Below are 13367 nucleotides of genomic sequence, written 5' to 3'. Positions count from 1 at the left end.
TATATATATATATATATGTGTCTCAATGACATATATATATATATATATATATATATATATATATATATATATATATATATATACACACTGTATATATGTTTTCCCGAACATTTGAGCCCATAAATCCATTAGATGTCGGTTTTGCAAGCCTGCGAGAAAATATCGCAGTACGGATGCCATACGGATTACATACGGAGGATGCCATGCGCAAAATACGCTGACACACCCTGCCTACGGATCACTATTTTGGGAACATTTCTCCGTATTGTCTTACGCTGAGTGTGACTCCAGCCTTACCTTCCCTGCGCGCCCTCGCTGCATCATGTTCCGGTGCCAGCAGCAGCCAGGCGATCACATGTCCCCTCTCATTAAGGTAATGAATATTCACTCCACTTCACGCCTATGGGAGTGGAGAGAGGTGAATATTCATAACTCTTAGGTAGCGCGCACCCGTGATAGCCTGGCAGCTGCTGACACTGCGCGCTATAAGAGAAGTGAATATTCACAGTGAATGCAAGGATATAACTACTATAATACTGCTCCTACTTCACTTCAGGATAATCTTCAGATTAGCAGTGTCACTCTTGTTGTTTTCACAGTGTTGTATACTTTTTTCCTTTCTTTGTGTTTTTTATGTTCCTTGTCCTGTTACTATTGTAATTACAAACGCTAATTAATCACGATTGACGTTCCTGGAGTCCTATTCTCCGTATTTGCGGAAGGTTTAATTAGGTGTTTCCTGTAAGGTCATCTTCAGATGTGTCACGAGACGATTGGATTGGGGAGATGTAGGGCAGCGGTATATTAATTGTCTTTTGTATTAGAAGTAAGAATCCCAAATATACGAATTCCAAACAGATAATTGCTTTATTCGCTGCAATGGAAAAGTGAAGGAAGAAACAAGACAGTGCGGGGCTGCGGGGGCCTAATGTAGCGAGTAACACACATTTTGAACTTTATTTAATGAACCGAATGCTGAAAACTATAAAGTAAATGCTCCATTTAAAGAATTATGGGGAAACCATAGAACATTAAAATTTTAATTAATTTTAATCAGGAGCAATGAAATTGCCCAGTTTGCCTTAAACTTTTTTTTTTTTCTTTATAAACGATAATGTAACTAATTCCTACTATTATGAAAAAGACGCGACTTTCACAAAAATTTGTGACTTCATTCAACAAATTGTTACTTTTGTTTCTCATAAATAGTTCATGTTCTGTTGTTTTTTTTCTTCTAAGTTTAATTTATAAGAATTAGAATTTTAATAAAAACTTTTAGTAGTTTTCAGTTTTACATTTTCTAAATGTTAATTAAAGTAAAAAAAAAATGTTCGTTAGGTTTTCTTAATTTTTATCATTTCTAATTTAAAAAATTCAGCATTCAATTACTGTATAAGGACAGATTTTTCTTTATTTTTTTTGTAGAAGGAAATTATTTACGGTAATTGTTGTTCAATTCTATGGGATTGAATGAATTTGTGTATTACATAAAACTGATTTGTTCTTCATTTAAAGTTTTACTTTTTTATGTTTTTTTGTTTTTTCATTGTAGTTTTTAATGAAGCTCTACTTCAGCGGATGGCTTTGTTTTCTATCATGTCCCAGCCAATGAGATGTATACATTTTATTTTTTTAAATGTGTTTTTTAAATATAATATAGCATATAAGACTTTTTTTTTTGTTTAGGTTTTATTTTTATACTCTTTTTTTTGTTATTATTATTATTATTATTATTTTTATTTGTTTATTTTTTTTAATGGAACTGTTAATGGGGAAAAATAAAGGCACTAAAATCCCATTGTTCAAAGTTCTCAAAAAATGTGTCCCCAGCCGATGGGGAAGGTGAAATGGACGGCAATGCATTAAGAAGTATTATCATGGAAGCAAGTGATGATTTTTGAAGGCTTTTTTCTCTTCCTATACCAGCAGTCCCAATGTTGGGAAATGGAATGCAGCTGATAACAAAAATCACACTTAATAGAAATCCTGAGTGTCACACAGCACTGCTCAGAGTAACTAACGGCTTTCTTATTAAAGCGTTGCTATATATAAATAATGGGAAAAAAATACACTGGTCCTCTACTGCCACCTACAGGGGCGACCAAGCACTGCATTCATATTTTGTAAAACGCTAAATTTTGTTTTTTTTCTCGGTACTGAAACCGAAAAATTTATTTTACACGTATATGTTGAATTTGTGTATCATTTTATTTAAGTGCAGTTTTTTTTATATATATATGTGTATTTAAGCAGGATAAATGAAAGCAATCTAGGCTGATGTGTACCGGGTGGTCCCAGTGGGGACACTTTCTTGATGACTGCTTCAGAATTCGTCACGAAGCAAATGTCAAACTTGTCGCGGCTGCCGCTATGAAAATGATCCATGTCGCTAGGTCTATTTTCCTAGGGAAACAAACAGCTGTCTTATTGCTGTGTTCCTCCAGTGACAGTATATGCCATTTATCATGAGGAATGAATATCTGCCTATTAATAGTCACCACTGGAGAGACCGCATCGTTCTGCCTTTTAAGTATTGCCGAGCGCAGCTGTGGACCTGCTGAAAATCAGCATCACGTGGCGTAATCTAACGCTTTTATACGCTGCGGGGTTTTCTACAACTTCAGTATAGTCCAGTTTTGCTTTATAGAAGGTGTTTTTTCCTAGGTGAAGGGCAGTGACTTCCATGGTCTTCATATGTGTCAGGCTGCGGCTACAAGGCAAACGGCGCATAGCAGCACAATGAAAGCAAATGTGGTCATGTTGCGAGCCGCATTTTGCATTTCAGGCTTGGATTTCTCGCAACTTGCTCATCGCAAACTCGTCGGTCAATTTAACTTTTGTTGGAATGTTGCAAATATAGCAAGTAGAATGTGATCTATAACCACTTATCACAGCCAATATCACCATCTGGCCCCACTCTTAATGGGATCATGGGTAAAGTAGACCGATTCTTAAATCTAAAATTCTCTGAGTAACCATATGCTTTTCACTATGTAAGAAAATGCAGCTGCATCTCCCTCCTCCCCTTCCTATTTGTCTAATGTTCATAGTTTTATACTAAAAACATTTTTTTTGTTAGTGTTCTTACTGCTGCATTGTAAGAACATATATATTCTCATATCCAATTAGTTACCTCCTCCTTTGTGTTTTTCACTAAGTAACTGCAGCTGCATCTCCCTCCTCCCCTTCCTTTTTGTCTAATATTCATGGTTGTATACTAAATACATTTTTTGTCCGTGTTCTTTCAGCTGTAGTGTAAGAACTTTTATATTCTCTGATCCAATTAGTTACCTCCTCCTTTGTGCTTTTCACTAAGTAACTGCAGCTGCATCGCCCTCCTCCCCTTCCTTTTTGTCTAATGTTCATGGTTGTATACTAAATACATATTTTGTCAGTGTTGTTACAGCTGTAGTGAAAAGGCCCCGTCTCACTAAGCGATTTACCAACGATCACGACCAGCGATATGACCTGGCCGTGATCGTTGGTAAATCGCTGTGTGGTCGCTGGGGAGCTGTCACACAGACCGCTCTCCCCAGCGACCAACGATCAGGGGAACGACTTCGGCATCGTTGAAACTGTCTTCAACGATGCCGAAGTCCCCCTGCAGCACCCGGGTAACCAGGGTAAACATCGGGTTACTAAGCGCAGGGCCGCGCTTAGTAACCCGATGTTTACCCTGGTTACCAAAAAAAACAAACACTACATACTCGCCTTTCGGTGTCCAGGTCCCTTGCCGTCTGCTTCCTGCTCTGACTGAGATCCGGCCGTACAGTGAGAGCAGAGCGCAGCGGTGACGTCACTGCTGCGCTCTCACTTCTCACTGTACGGCCGGGAGTCAGTGAGAGCAGGAAGCAGACGGCAAGGGACACCGAAAGGCGAGTATGTACTGTTTGTTTTTTTTGGTAACCAGGGTAAACATCGGGTTACTAAGCGCGGCCCTGCGCTTAGTAACCCGATGTTTACCCTGGTTACCAGTGAAGACATCGCTGGATCGGTGTCACACACACCGATTCAGCGATGTCAGCGGGGCCTCAACGACCAAAAAAAGGTCCAGGCCATTCCGACACGACCAGCGATCTCGCAGCAGGGGCCTGATCGCTGGTACGTGTCGCACATAGCGAGATCGCTATGGAGGTCGCTGTTGCGTCACAAAACTTGTGACTCAGCAGCGATCTCGCTAGCGATCTCGCTATGTGAGACGGGGCCTTAAGACCTTTTTATATTCTCTGGTCCAATTAGTTACCTTCTCCTTTGTGCTTTTCACTAGGTAACTGCAGCTGCAGCTCCCTCTTCCCCTTCCTATTTTTCCTCTTTTCATGGTTATACACTAGATTTTTTAAGTCCATGTTCTTCCAGCTTTAATGTAAAAACTTTGCTATGTTTTGTGATCCAATAAGTTATCTCTTCCTTTGTGCTTCTCTTACTTTTTCCTCTTATGCTTTTCACTGAGTAATAAACTGCAGCTGCATCTCCCACTTCCCCTTCCAATTTGTCTCATGTTCATGGTTGTACACTAGATACATTACAGCTGTAAGAACACTGACAAAAAATGTATCTAGTGAACAACAATAAAAAGAGGAAGAATAGGAGGGAGATGTGGCTGCAGTTTCTTAGTGAAAAGCACAAGGGAGGAGTAAACTAATTGGATCAGAGAATATTACAAAGATCTTACATTATAGCTGTAAGAACACTGACAAAAAAAGTGAGATCTTTTCAATATTCTCTGATCTAATTAGTTACCTCCTCCCTTGTGCTTTTCACTAAGAGACTGCAGCTGCATCTCCCTCCTCCCCTTCCTATTTTTCCTCTGTTTGTTTGTATACTAGATACTTTGTCTGTGTTCTTCCAGCTTTAATTTTAAAAGGTTGCTATATTTTCTGAGCCAATAAGTTATCTTTCTTTCTTCTTATCTATAACTATTCCTCTTTATGATTTTCACTGATTAATAAGCTGCAGCTGCATCTCCCACTTCCCCTTCCTATTTGTCTTATGTTTATGGTTGTACACTAGATACATAGATTTTTTTTAATGTCTGAGTGTTGTCTTCCAGCTGTAATGTACTAACTTTTCGGGTCATAAAACATAGAAAAGTTCACACATTACAGCTTTAATAAGAGACTCTGATATTTAAAGAAAACATCTAGTATACATCCATAATCAAAGGACAAATAGGAAGGAGAGGAGGGAGATGCAGCTGCAGGTTCTTATTTGATGAAAAGCATGAGGGTAAGCAAGAACCACAAAGGAAGAGATGACTTATTGGCTCAGTAAATATAGCAACCTCCTACTTCATACTTCTTACCCTTTCTGCTTATGTTTTTCACTGAGTAAGAAACTGCAGCTGCGTCTCCCTCCTACACTTTCTATTTGTCCTCTCTTTATGGTCGTATACTAGATGTTTTTTTGTTGTTGTTTTTTACACCAAAGGGTGGTGTTGGACTCTTTTTTTTTGCAGAAGGGTAGAGGCCACTTTGCACAATCAAAATTAAGTGATGCTTTTCCAACCAGTATATAAGTAGGGATTGTGTTTGTTTCTCATATTGTAGGTTTTCCATCATCTTGTTTGTGATAAAGAAAAGCTGTTCTATTCTGGCGTCCTTCATTTCTGCTCATTTCCTAGTATCCAAGAGGATGGGGACAAGGCAGGTCTTAGTCCCATCAATGCACCAACCCTCATAGCAGCCATGTAGTCATTCATTTACTTTTCTTTCTTCTGGTAAATTCTCCTTCATTATCAGTAATTCCAGTACAAGACCAGATGAAGCTCCCGATGATAAGGCTATGTGCATCATTGTATCTGGATTAAAAGTCGTAAAAACTTTCCAAACTTTCATTAAAAAAATCTACCGTGTAGTGAGCATCTCTTATTCATATCTGCTTCTTCTGTGGTCACAGACGTCAATCAAATCTTATGTAGTCATATTTGGGACGCATGTTACGCCATAGATCGTATAGACCTCAATCTACATATGCGCTGTATGCACAAAACAGTAGACATGTTTTTGCCAAGTATGTTTTACTTTTGGAAATACAATTTCAAGATAAAACCAACTCCACCATTTGGATTTCGGCCTTGTTTCCCCCTGACTGTCCTGAGTTGTTGACCACCGTCTTTTGTACGGTCATTCTTATTGTTTGCGGTAGGCATCACGGCCTCGTTTTCTCCCCAACAGTCCATGCGCTGTACACGAGAGCTTTTATACTCCGAAAAAGAAAACCTTGTTGAAGTTGGCAGCTCCATCTTTTAGCTTCTTAGTCGTCATTCATAAAAGTTTTCTTTCTAATTGTCTACGAAGTGCTCCTATAAATCTTCCTTAAATTAGCGGCGAGTAAAAAGGGACATGTCAGCGGCGCATCCTTGTATGCAAAGTGATTTATTGATCAGTCAGACTGATATTAACGTCTGCAGCACTCCGTGAGTTGACCACTGACATTAACAAACTTCCTTGTATTACTTAAAGGCTTCCTACTCATGTTTTTTGGCTCGTTTTTATTTTTTAAAATTTTGCTTCCAGTTATTATTTAGAAGTAGTGATGAGCGAATGTGCTAGAATAAGATGTGATAACCGAGTGTCTTCGGCATGCTCGAAAAATGTTAGAGTCTCTGCAGCTGCGTGTCTCGTAGCTGTTCGACAAGCGCAACACATTTAGGGATCTCCTGTTTGTTAGGCTGTTTGAACAGCCGCGAGACATGCAGGCTCGGGGACTCCAGCATATTTTTCGAGTTCGCTGAAGTCAGTCTGTTAGCACACGACCACGCTTGGAAAGCGCCCTATCCGAGCACATTCACTCATCACTACTTAGAAGACGTAAACATTTCTAAAATAACAATTCTGGCAGTAGTAGAAAAAAAACTCTATATAAAAAAGCCCCAAACTTTCTCATCCAGTGAACAAGTGTCTTTGTAGTCCCACAAATATCATTTATCACTTATCAGTGGAGATCTGACCACTGAAACCCCTACCAATTCCAAAAACTTGTTTCTTGTGTCCTTCGCGTGAATGAAGTGGTAGGTCTTCATGACCACGTCTCTTGATTCATAGGCCCTGTGCGATGTCGGCACTCCGATCCTACTAACTATAAGTATTGCCGGGGATGTCGACAAATAGGTAGTTTAGGACTTCCATCCGGAAGCTATGTTCTATTGACTGTGCTGGACCAAAATCTTCGCTCTTCTCTAGTCTAGGAAAAGATGTGTATTTGTCGAAGAAACAAGATATTTGAACATTACCGATCTCTTCTCTTGGACTTGTCATCTGTCAGAACTAATCGCAGACACCCAATTACTCATTAGACTAAATATATAGCATCTCATTCTGTTTGAAGTGTCAAAATTCCATGAAAATGTTCCTTTTTCCCAAAAAAACTGTTCCATGTAGGGGCAACATTTTTAGATCAGGGTTCTTCAATTTCTTGGGTGGGTTCACTTGATGACCAAGTGTCTATTGTTTAAGATGATAATTAAGCGGAGTTTAATTTGTGTTGTTATTTATTTTAAGCATTGTGATGTAGAAATACATTCATTTTATTTGGACTGTCCTAGAAAACCACATACAATCATAAGAAAAACAAAGTACACCCTCTGAATACTGTGGTTTTACGTATTGGGACATAAAATAAAAAAAATCTGGTCCTTGGAAGCTCTTAAAATTATGTAAATACAACCTCATATGGACAACATCACATAAATTACACTGTCACTTATTTTACCAAAAACTAGTCCTGTCACATGTCCCAGTTTCAGCCAAGCTTTAGCTTTTAGACAGATGACCTCACATTTGACTCTAGAATACTTTGGTATACAGAGGAAAATCAGGTTCAACTCAATGACTGCAAGATGCTAAGGTCTTGTGGCTGCAAAACACAACCAAATCCTCCCCCTCCACCACCATGCTTGACAGTTGGTATGACGTGTTTGTTCTGATATGCTATGTTTGGTTTTCACCAAACGTGACAAAGGTCATTATGACCAGACATCTCCACTTCAGTCTTGTCTATCCTAAAAGTGATGTTATAGAAGACTCGTTGGTTCAGATGCTTTCTCTTGGAAGCACTTTCACATAAGCCATACTTGTTCAGACTTTTTCTAATTACAATGACATTAACTTAAACTTTTAACATGCTGAGGCCTTTAGAGTCTGAGCTGTAGTTCTTTAGGTTTTTGGGTTTTTTGTACCTTCTCAGAATATTGCACGCTCTAACCTTGTGGTAAAATTTGCAGGGGTGTCCACTACTTGGAAGAATGTCAACTGTCTTGAATGATTTTCACTGGTGAATAATCTTTCTCACTATGAAATGATGGAAATTGACTTAAAGCCCTTCCCAGATTGAAGAGCATCAACAAATGCTTTTCTAAGATCATTGCTGATGTCTTTCCTCCTTGACTTGATCCAGATCAGTAAACTACCCAAACTTCTGCTTTTGTAGAGGCGGTCACACATGCTGATAAACCATCAAGTGCATTTAGTAAGCAGTAACTGGTGGCTACTTAACCTTTTAATTCCTATTGAAGCCGTGAGAATGGACTTGTTTACATACTTTCTACATTTTGGCCTAGTTTGTGGTAAATTATGACACTGTCGTTGGTTACGTGTAGTTCTTTATCTGAGGTTCGATTAACCTACTTTGTAATACTTTCTAAGGACCAGATTTTTTTTTATGGCCTTATGTGTAAAACCATGGAATTCCAAAAGGGTGTACTTAGTTTTTCTCATGACTGTATATCCCAGATCACCGAGAGATTTGCCCATAATGCAAAGTCAATATTGGGGAATACTATGAAATGGGCTGTGATACACGTGTGGATTTGAGTGATCTAAGTTGTTCTCTCGTCGAACCTCACACAATGTGGCATCACCTGTTGATGTCTTTCTTGTTTAATCCTCGAGAGATTCGAGTCTTCTTTGTATGGTCTATTTACCAATTTTGGAATGACGTATGGCTTTACAAGTAATTGGAAAATTGACAAATTGAGAAAATATGCACAGTGGGACAAAATTATGATTGTGGCGTATATGAAGCGTCTGCGGATGGAAATTTACTGTCGTAAAAAATGATAAAGTAAAGAGGATCTCGTTACAGAAGTAAAATGACGGCTCCACTTCTGTCTGAAGATTTACGCTCCTGGGAATGGAAGATGCAAACACAAATCAGGAGAGTGGAGATGTCAGATGACTGATCCATGTGGAGGAGGAGAATCACATATTAGTATTCATATCACATGTATGGAGCATGTCTAGTCCCATGTTATTTGGAATATTAATAACTTATTTTCTAATCTGAATGTCCCACTCATCATCTCTCAGTATACAACACAGATTTTATAGGATCTTTACAATTATCATACTGCCCATATGTTCAAGAATATAACTACTATAATACTGCCCCCTGTATACTAGAATATAACTACTATAATACTGCCCCTATGTACAAGAATATAACTACGATAATACTGCCCCTATGTACAGGAATATAACTACTATAATACTGCTCCTATGTACAAGAATATAACTACTATAATACTGCCCCTATATACAAGAATATAACTATGATAATACTGCCCCCTATGTACAAGAATATAACTACTATAATACTGCCTCTATGTACAAGAATATAACTACTATAATACTGCTCCTATGTACAAGAATGTAACTACTATAATGCTGCCCCTATGTTCAAGAATATAACTACGATAATACTGCTCCTATGTACAAGAATATAACTACTATAATACTGTTCCTATGTACAAGAATATAACTACTATAATACTGCCCCTATGTAGAAGAATATAACTACTATAATACTGCTCCTATGTACAAGAATATAACTACTATAATATTGCTCCCTATGTACAAGAATATAACTACTATAATACTGCCCCCTATGTACAAGAATATAACTACTATAATACTGTCCCCTATGTACAAGAATATAACTACTATAATACTGCACCTATGTACAAGAATATAAGTACTATAAGGCTGCTCCTATGTACAAGAATACAACTACTATAATACTGCCCCTATGTACAAGAATATAACTACTATAATACTGCCTACTATGTACAAGACTATAACTACTATAATACTGCTCGTATATGTACAAGAATATAACTACTATAATTCTGCCCCCTATGTACAAGAATATAACTGCTATAATACTGCCCCCTATGTACAAGAATATAACTACTATAATACTGCCCCTATGTACAAGAATATAACTACTATAATACTGCTCCTATATACAAGAATATAACTACTATAATACTGCCCCTATGTACAAGAATATAACTACTATAATACTGCCCCTATGTACAAGAATATAACTACTATAATACCGCTCCTATGTACAAGAATATAACTACTATAATACTGCCCCTATGTACAAGAATATAACTACTATAATACTGCCCCTATGTACAAGAATATAACTACTATAATACTGCCCCTATGTACAAGAATATAACTACTATAATACTGCCCCTATGTACAAGAATATAACTGCTATAATACTGCTCCTATGTACAAGAATATAACTACTATAATACTGCCCCTATGTACAAGAATATAACTACTATAATACTGCCCCTATGTACAAGAATATAACTACTATAATACTGCTCTGATATGCTGGAATATAACTACTATAATACCACCCCTTTGTACAAGTGAGTATTGTGACGGGGTGTGTGACCAAATCAGGGACAACAGACCTGTGAACAGTCTAAAAAAAAAAAAAAAATAATTAATTTTGGCTGGGAGAATATTTCACTGACTATATATATATGACTCTTTAGAGTCTGCAGTGCAGCCACAACAAAAGGAACAAATCCAGAGGATGTCACTGGGTAATCCAACGCAAAGGACAGATAAAGTTCTGGTCCATAGAATAGTTCCCAATATCCAGCAAGGTAACCAAAGACGGTGGCAGTAGTATGTGGCAGATGATCCCGAGTCTCTAAATGTCCAAGTAGTGGCACCAGGATCTATCCTCAGTAGGAGATCCTAGCCCTTCCAAGAAACAGCACCAACAACCGGATCCCAAACATGTATCTTGCTTTTTCTTTCTTTTTTTTTTTTTTTTTGGGGGGGGGGATTAGCCCCTTGATGTAAAACATCTGGTGCATCAAATTCAAAGAAGGTCCCTGAAGTCTTTTTTCTGGACAGTCTGCAATGTTGTGTATCAGGGAGGCCCCCTGCGGAGAGAAACAGAGACAGACACACATGCCCCCCTCAGATACAAGACCAGGGATGCTAGTGGAGGCCTAGTTCCTTTGTGGTCCATGGAGGCCGACTGGGGCGACCCATTATAACATAGATCTATTTTAATAGGGTGGTTTATAATCTAAAGATGTAGAATTAGGCAGATTAACCACTTAGTAGTCGGGGTAACCAGGAAGCCGCCTTCTCAGGGCTTTATTGACTACTCTATTGGTAAGTGATGGATATTTCCAGAAACTTTTTGAAGAGAACAGATTTGTTTTTTCTATTTAATATTCACACTCTGTAAATGTTTATAATAATTCTCGGAAATCTAATTATTTTGAAGTTTTCTTAACGCGTTTTTATATTTTTCTTGTAGGAAGATGAAAGCGAGAACCTGGACACAGACTCTCAAGAGCAAATCTCAGAAATGTTTTGAAAGGGGAAAAAAAGGAATATTGACAATTTTGTGAAAAATGTGTCAGAAAGAAAGATGGATGTTGCATTCTAAATAATCATTTTGTATAAAAAGAAAAATAACTGAAAAAATGTAATTCTCAATTTGCTGAAAAATCAGTCTCTGAAAGTGTTTTTTCTTGCTCTTGGCTACAGAACTAAATTTTGGAATGTGGAACCTTTCATGAGCTACTCGGGCTTTTATTTTGGCTCCGTAGTGCTCCTGAGGTCTACGGAGGAACGATACAGTCACTCTGGGGCCATGCTGTAACTCTGTGTCCTGAATAGGAAAAAGGCTGCATGTTTCTGTCAAATTGTAAAAATGTGTCTAAAATATTCTGGTGCACTCCATGGGATGATAATTCCTTCTGCAGGACAGGTGAAATCTGCGCTCTTCACTCTGCCACGTGAATGAAGCCTTTGGCCATACCACTACAATACTAAAAAAAAAAAGATACAAGGTGATACATTTTTGCTGAGATGAGTAATACCTCTTTGATTTGGGAAAAGGAGCCAGTTGTCCAATCTAAAAAAAAAAAAAAAAATTATAAAGTTAGGTCAGCGCAGTTCCTAATTTTCTAGAAAAAAAGTTAGGATACAAGTTAGGTAATTTAGGAAAAGTTTTATTTTATTTTTTTTAGGGTTTATTTTTGTTTTTATTTAGTCAAAACCAAAAACTGTTCTAAAATGTGAACAGGAAATATTATTTTCTATATTTTCAGGCTTAATAGAGACCCTCAAAAACTCCTCTGTGGGAACTTGGCTTAAACATTTCAGGGCGTATATTGTGGGCTACAGTAAGTCCATCTCAGTTGGTCACGTGCCGTTGCTTGTCTGCCTCAATTGACTTTGCAAATTAATTTTTACTTCTGCATAAAATGTACAAAAAGTTTTGGGGGGGGATTTTTTTTTTTTTTTTTTTTTATTCCAACTTTTACAAATGTTTGCTTTAGACTGTAAATGTATATTGTAATAGATGAATATTAGGTGTTCTAGAAGGATTGGAATCTCACAATTCTCAGTAATTCTGCTCATGTTCAGTGTTTTTCAACTTTATATTCTGTACTGTAATATGACAATGTGTGTCTTCTGCATGCTGCATATTTTTGTGTCCGCTAATGATATTTTTTCTTTTTTTTATGAAAAACTTGTGCTTTGTTATATTAGTTATTGTACATCTTCAACCTTTTTTATGCCAAGATCAGTAAAAGTACAGTAAACAATATTTTTCATCAGTTTTCTTTGCTTTGCATTTTTTAAATAAATAGGGTTGATAATTAATTTTGCGATTTGATACACACGACATGTAGAGGTATTGATTCGGTCGATTCCCGTAAGGTATACAGCAATTCCAGGACTTGATAAAAATAGTGCAATGTATATAAATATGTTATCTCCTGGAAAAACAGGATACATGTCCGCATCTTGAAAAAAAAAATTCAATATATAATTACTCAAGTCAAGTATCAGTCTATTGGAACACAAAATATCAACTGATTGAATGGAAACCTTTTGGCCTTGGGAAATATGTTTAGGCATTGGTGCTGCAAAGCAAACAATGATTTTTCTTATTTTATTTTTATTTATTTTTTTGTGCTTTTTTTACTATTAATAAAATGATTTCTGATTTCTCATGCTTTGTTTCCTCCTCTGCTAGGCTGGAGGTAAGTATATTTTAGGGCATTATTTTTACTTGTTAAACCCATAGAA

At 37.3% G+C, this 13367-nt stretch overlaps 1 protein-coding gene across 10 annotated transcripts in view; it reads left to right on the top strand.

Annotated features, from left to right (window-relative positions):
• PHF14 (PHD finger protein 14) overlaps positions 1 to 12891 on the top strand; it is a 233952-nt gene extending 221061 nt beyond the window's left edge. For all 10 annotated transcript variants that reach the window (XR_013216731.1, XR_013216730.1, XR_013216729.1 and 7 more), the window contains one exon: positions 11581 to 12891. Coding sequence is in view for 7 of the 10 variants with exons in the window: in XM_077268104.1 (XP_077124219.1) it covers positions 11581 to 11640 (60 nt within the window). In the remaining 3 variants the exon portion in view is untranslated. The remainder of the gene's footprint in view (positions 1 to 11580) is intronic.
• Positions 12892 to 13367: the final 476 nt, after the last annotated feature.

This window comes from Ranitomeya variabilis, chromosome 6 (assembly GCF_051348905.1).
Source record: "Ranitomeya variabilis isolate aRanVar5 chromosome 6, aRanVar5.hap1, whole genome shotgun sequence".
Taxonomy (NCBI): domain Eukaryota; kingdom Metazoa; phylum Chordata; class Amphibia; order Anura; family Dendrobatidae; genus Ranitomeya; species Ranitomeya variabilis.
This window is presented reverse-complemented; position numbering and strand designations above follow the sequence as displayed.